The sequence below is a fragment of the Equus przewalskii genome, chromosome 6 (genome assembly GCF_037783145.1).
Source record: "Equus przewalskii isolate Varuska chromosome 6, EquPr2, whole genome shotgun sequence".
Lineage (NCBI taxonomy): Eukaryota > Metazoa > Chordata > Mammalia > Perissodactyla > Equidae > Equus > Equus przewalskii.
The window spans coordinates 75,608,723-75,614,774 of record NC_091836.1 but is presented as its reverse complement, the minus strand read 5'-3'; the positions used below and the strand labels follow the sequence as shown (position 1 = coordinate 75,614,774).

General features: G+C 56.6%; 1 protein-coding gene across 1 annotated transcript; it reads right to left on the bottom strand.

Annotated features, from left to right (window-relative positions):
- Window positions 1-29: 29 nt before the first annotated feature.
- On the bottom strand, window positions 30-5,471 carry SMPD1 (sphingomyelin phosphodiesterase 1). The gene is made up of 6 exons (XM_008524146.2): window positions 3,985-5,471; window positions 2,309-3,081; window positions 1,591-1,762; window positions 1,295-1,371; window positions 955-1,100; window positions 30-819 (listed from the first exon to the last, which is right to left on the bottom strand). Exons 1-6 carry the CDS (start codon window positions 4,879-4,881, stop codon window positions 410-412), a joined length of 2,475 nt encoding a protein of 824 aa, XP_008522368.2. The 5' UTR covers window positions 4,882-5,471; the 3' UTR covers window positions 30-409.
- Window positions 5,472-6,052: the final 581 nt, after the last annotated feature.

Here is a 6,052-nt window from a genome sequence, read left to right as displayed (position 1 = left end):
GAAGAAATTGGGACAGTCACAGAAGCGTCTGGAGTCCAAGTCTCTTATCTTTATTTTAATAGCCTGGCAGGCAGGCAGCAGCAGCAGTACAGGTTTCCTGGCTGGCCAGCACAGGCCAAGGGTGACCACTCCCCTCTGGTTTGCCAGAGCAGTGCCAGCTGAGACCTCTGCTCCATGGCCATCAAAGGACACCAGCCCCAGGGCAGTCTGGATGCTGGGCACAGCCAGAGCAGCCAACCCCTCCCACATCTTGCTAAACCAGCTCCAGGAAAGGAGAGGGTCCTGTTTCCGGGCCGTGCCTGGGCCCGTGGATAGGCTCTTCCATCAGATGTTCTCAACACAGCAGCCCTCTGGGGGTTTTGCTCCTTTCCTAAGACACACACTTTCCCAATTCTGGGCCCTGGGAGTGCTAGCAGAACAGTGGCTGTAGCCACAACCTGTGGACATCAGGGAGGCCTGCATCGGGCATTAGGTGGCGACACAGAGCAGGGCTGTCTGAGCGGGCGGAGAGCTGGGCGCACAGAGTAGCGAGGCGGCAGGGGGTGCCGCAGGGCTCCGAGGGTGGGTGGCCCTTATGGTAGAGAAACCAGAAAGTCTGGAATAGCCGCGTGTCGCCCCGCATGCGGTACACCAGGTCGTGCCAGGCGGCAGGCAGCGCGTTGGGCAGTCCATAGGTTTCTCGGGCTCTATAGAGGAGCTGCCAGCGTGGCGTGGCTCCCACCTCATTCGCCTGCGTTAGGTTCAGGATGTAGGTCTCATGGTCCAGGACCACGTGAGAGCTCCCAGAGTAGTTGCCATCTATTTGGTAGACGCGGTAACCTGCAAGGAGGGAGGGCTGACTGGAGGGGGAAGGAGCAACCCTGGGGAGGGGCCATATGTCCCACCTGCCCCTGGCTCCCGCTTCCTCTCTCACCAATTTCCTCTATCCCAACAACTCCCTTCCACCTCACTCACCAGGATTAAGGCCGATGTAGGTGGTGGCACTGGGTGCCAGGAAGGCTACAGATAGCGGCCGGCTCAGAGTTTCCTCATCATAGAAGACCTCGAATTCATCCACGTGGGTGTGGCCAAAGAACTGACCAGCCAAGGTGTTCTCATACCTGGCCAGAAGATACTAATTACATTCGGAAGGTTGTAGGGAGCAAGGAGATCTGGAGAGAGAAGATGCTTTCTTTCTCCATACTGTTCAAGTAAGTACACTCTCCACTCGAATGGGACAGCAGGGATGGTGAGATGCTCAAGGGAATTTCCAACCTTTAGACTCTTCATCCCTCCACCCCGACCTTCCTCCTACCTGGTGACAATTCGGTAATAATTCCAGCTCCAGCTCTTCAGGCAGTGCCCTGGGGGGATGTGTCCGATTATATGCACCTGCAGAGAGAGCTGAGGTTATCAGGGCAGGAGGGGTCCAGGCAGTCCTGGCCAGGATAGTGGGTATTCATCTCTCCTGCACTGGCTGGCACCAGAAAACCAAGCTTGTCTGCTCACAGGGGCTCCAGCTCCAAACAAGAGTCTGCTTATGAGGGCCTGCTTTTCCCCACAAACCCCCATCAGCACCTACTCCACCGTGTTCCCACCACTCTCCCTCACTTTGTCTCCTCGATCCTCAGCGGCCTGAAGCTCCCCCACCAGCCACTGGAGCTGTCCAGCTGGATCTGTGGAGTTGATCAAGAGCCAGAAGTTCTCACGGGAACAAAAATTCATATTGAGAGAGATGAGGCGGAGGCCAGGGCGTGGGGAAAGGGCATAGAACCCCCCAATTCTGAAACAAAGTGAACATGAGGGGTCAACACTCGTTCATGATCCTGGTCCTGCATGCCCTGTTCCATGCTAGGCATCTGGGGGGAGGGGAGAGGCATACAGGACATCATCCCTAGCTTCAAGGAGCTCACATTCTAGCTGAAGACCAAACAGTACTGAATATGGGGCCCATGTGACTGAGGAGAGTGGTCACAGGGCTAAGGGCTCCAGGAGTTCAGGGGAGAGAGAAAAGTCAGTGAGAATAGGAAGCAAAGGCCATTTAGAGGGAAGATGGCCTGGGCCTGGGTAAGTTGGGATGTTAAAGAGGAGGAGAAGGCCAATGTAGCAAAGACACAGACTTGCATGGAGAGAGTATGCTGTCAGGCCTGTGACGGAGGGTGGCTGGAGATAAGGGTGGAAGTGGAAGGTAGGGTCAGATTAGGGAGGGCCAGTGAGGAGAGCGGAGGACTCATGCTAGGGCAGTCACAGATAATGCCCGGGGCCCCTGCTTCCTTCACTCTCATCCACCTTTCTTTTCCCTTCCTGGGTTTCCATGGACCTCAAGTACCTGAGTGTGTGAAGGGCTTCAGCAGGCAGCCAGGGTTCCCATGCCTTGGCCATCGCCTCATAGAGCCAGCGGGAAGAATAGTTGCCCTCTATGAAGGGGGGAGGGAAGCCATTGACAGGTGTGCTCTCATGGTTGCCTACAGCAGGGTATACAGGCACTGGCCCCAAGTACTTCTTCACAAGGGCTGTGATGGTGGTCAAGGCCCGCAGTTGGTCCTGACGAGACTGGTGCCAGACGTTGTGGGCGGGGATGTCTCCCGTCCAGTACACCATATCGAAGGGGCCAGCAGGGTCCAGCCCCCTCAGCAGGCTATCCAGGGTCCGCAGAGGCAAGTCACACTTGCTGTACTCGCCCCAGTATCCAGCACCCGGGCGGGAGGCGGGTGGCAGGCCAGAATCCTGGCGGCAACACAGAGGGTTCTCACAATCAGGGTCTGTGCCCTCCAGGTAGTCATGATCCCAGTGCAGGTCAGTGAGGAAGAGGATGCGGCTAACCGGGGCGCCTGGGGCTGGGGGGTTGGGTGGCTTGGGGGACGGCTTCGGCACGTCCGGCAAAGAGATATTCCAAGATGAGAAGATGTCCCAGTGCCCACAGGTGGAGCCCAGGAGCAGACCGCAGGCCTCAGAAGGGCTCAGCACTGAGCGTGTCCACACCTCCACCATGTCGTCCTCAAAGAGCTGGACAGCTGACTGGCACACAGTGGGCGGTGCTATCTTCAGCATCTTGCACAGCTTGATGGCCATAGAGCCCACCCAGGCCACACTGGCCTCCCTCTGTGGTGGGAAGAACCAGTGGTGAGAGGTCAGAGACAGAGCACAGGGACCAGGCCAACCTCTGGTTACTACCCGTTTAGCCTCCATATCCAAATGGGGCTGGGCTACACTCAGTGGCACCGTGGAGAAGAGACCTCAGTGCACCTGTGCCTCCCACAGACAGACATTGCTCTGTGACTCAGGCAGCACCACGCCAGTTCTCCTTCAGCTCAGTGGCCAGTGGCATTTCAGGCCTTTGCCTGCCCAGCTGGCTTTCTCAGATACTTCTGCAGAGTGCCGTGAAATTTGGGCTGGGCAGAACGACATACCGTCCAGGGTTTGGGAACACAGGAGGGCAGAGCTGTTTCCCTTGGAGCCCTGCAAAGCTCACCTACCAACTAGCTCTTGCCGTAACCCCATTAGGGTCAGGGCAGCCCCATCCAATCTCACACCCCTGGATATTTCTTAATTCAAGTCCCTTCTGAGTAACGAGTACCAGGCATGATTATGCTGGAGATGATTAAGTGTGAAGCAGAGGAAACTCAGTCAGGCATATCAGAAGGGAAGTACCAGCCCTGCCCCTCACCTGCTGTGTGCCCTTGGGCAATTGACTTCATCTCTGGGGTCTCTATTATTTGTAAAAATGGAGATAACAACTGTAATCAAACCACCTAGCAGGCTTGATTTAACCTGTATTAAATGGCTGGCAGTGTCCAGCATATTACTTGCACTTTCTTTACTTTACAAGGTCACAATGGAGGTAGTGGGTGGCATGTAGCCACGAGGTCCCTAAAGGAGAGCAAATTCGGTATAGGCTTGTAGATGCCAGCCTCTCCATCAGGGATGCTCTTGAGGACCCCAGAGCGCCTGCACTGGCCCCAGCCCCCATCCCGAGCGCTTCACCGCAGCCCCTTTAGCGCTCACCTTCAACCCGAAGTCGATGGCGGTGAACAGACCTTTGCAGACCGGACAGGTGAGGTTCCACCCCGCAAAGGCGTCCCGGAGCTGGGGCACTAGGCGACTGAACCTGGCGAGATGGCCTTGAGTGGGAAGAGGGTGGGCCCCGGCTGGGGCCCAGAGCACCAGGGAGTCGGGCAGGGCCAGCGCCAGCACCAGGCTCACCCACAGGAGCCCCAGGCTGGGGCCCCCCCGGGACCTGTCCGGTCTGTGCTCCCGGCCAGACCTGGGGTGGCCCTGGCCGGGAGACACTCCGTGGCAGGGCATTGCCCGGCTTCCTAGACAGGGCTGGTTCGCCCGTCCTACCCCCGCCGGCCGAGGCCTTGGCTGGCCCTCGGGCTCCGGGCGGCGCCGGGGACAGCTGACTACCCCCGCCGCAGTCGGCTGACTGCTTCGCGGCCACCACAAGCAGCTCCGCCCCTTCCTCTTCCTCTGTTTCCCAGCAACTGTCCACCGCCCGGGCGGGGAGCCGGGTCCACCCGGGGGAGGTGGAGTGGGCTGGGCGCGCTCAGGACCGCCCCCGATCCCGCCGCGGCCCCGCCCCGATTCCGCCCCGGCCCGTCCCCAGAAGCTGGGACCGTGGGGCCCCGGGGCCGCGGGAAGCTCCTTGCGGTCACAGGCGCGGGAGGCCGCACGCTCCTGCTGACAGCCCATCAAGTGAGGCTGGTGAAAGGCCCATCCGAGGCTTTTGGAGTGAGCCGCCTCCTTTCTCCAAACCTGCCTTTGAATTCCTGGGACAGCTAACGGCCAGGCCCTTCTGGCATTTAACTCGGGAAGGGAGGCTGCGGGAGAGCACGGCCGGGCAGGGAGTCTCACACTGGGCGTGTGAGTGTGTTTTCTGCTGAGAGGGCGCCTCCCCTCCATCTCCCACGCTCTGCCACTGGCACCAGCACCCTTGAGTCACCCTGACTGAGAATATTTGAGTCACTCTAGGGGACCGTGGGCTTGTGTGGGGACACCCGTACCTTCATTTTATGGATGAGGAAACAGGCTCAGAGATGATGAAATGACTAAGAAGGAGTAATGGGCATATAGACAAGAGGACCAGGAACATGGACTAGAAATTTGGGGTCCCCCTCCGTGCATCCATGATAGTAAAAGCTAACATTTATTGAGCTCTGCACATGCTCTTGGCGCTGATCCACATACTTTTTAATGACTAATCTTCGATTCTAACAACCTTCAGAAGTAAGTATACTACTCTTTTTACTTCCAGTCTACAGGTGGGAAACAAATGCAGGGAAGTTAAGTGGTAGAACAGCGATTAAAACCTGAGCTGTTGAGACCAGCCGGGTGGCGCAGCGGTTGAGTTCGCCTGTTCCACTAGACTGCCCCGGGTTTCGCCTGTTCGGCTCCCGGAGCGGACAAGGCACCGCTTGGCAAGCCATTCTGTGGCAGGCGTCCCACGTATAAAGTAGAGGAAGATGGGCACGGATGTTAGCTCGGGGCTAATCTTCCTCAAAAACAAACAAAAAAATCCCCCAAAACCTGAGCTGTTTAACTCGTAGAGTGCTTCTCTAAGGGCTACCACATCCTGCCGGTTCTTTTCTTTGAGAATTTCTTTCAAGTGACTCTTTTCCTCAGTTCTGTGGGCATTCTGTGATTGAAAGGGGCTGGTATAAATAACAAAAGACAGTCCTATGACTTGGGAAATTCAAAGGGTTTTAGGAGGTCTGTGCTAGGAACTGGAGACAAAGACCAAACATATTTCTTATTATACCACAATTACTCTATCTGAGTGCTGGGAGGGTGGCACACCTGGAGAGGGCGTGGAAGCTCCAAGACATCCCCTCTTCCATGCCTTGCCCTATGCATCTCTTCCATTTGGTTATCCTTGAGCTGTACCCTTTGTAATAAATCAGTAAATGTAAATAAGGTTTTCCTGAGTTCTGTGAGTTGTTTCAGCAAATGATCAAACCTGCAGAGAGGGTCAAGAAACCCTAGAATTTATAGCTGGTTGGTCAGAAGTACAGATGGCAACCTGGGACTTGTGACTGGCATCTGAAGTGGGGACAGTCTTGTGGAACTGGGCCCT

What these genes read in the sequence shown, in the direction of transcription:
- SMPD1 (XM_008524146.2), bottom strand. Translation starts at nt 4,881, where the DNA reads ATGGAGGGGAGGCGCCCTCTCAGCAGAAAACACACTCACACGCCCAGT. An exon ending in CCATCGACTTCGGGTTGAAG is followed by an intron (nt 3,082 to 3,984) that starts GTGAGCGCTAAA and finishes TTCCCACCACAG; the next exon opens with AGGGAGGCCAGTGTGGCCTG. An exon ending in GAAGCCCTTCACACACTCAG is followed by an intron (nt 1,763 to 2,308) that starts GTACTTGAGGTC and finishes ACTTTGTTTCAG; the next exon opens with AATTGGGGGGTTCTATGCCC.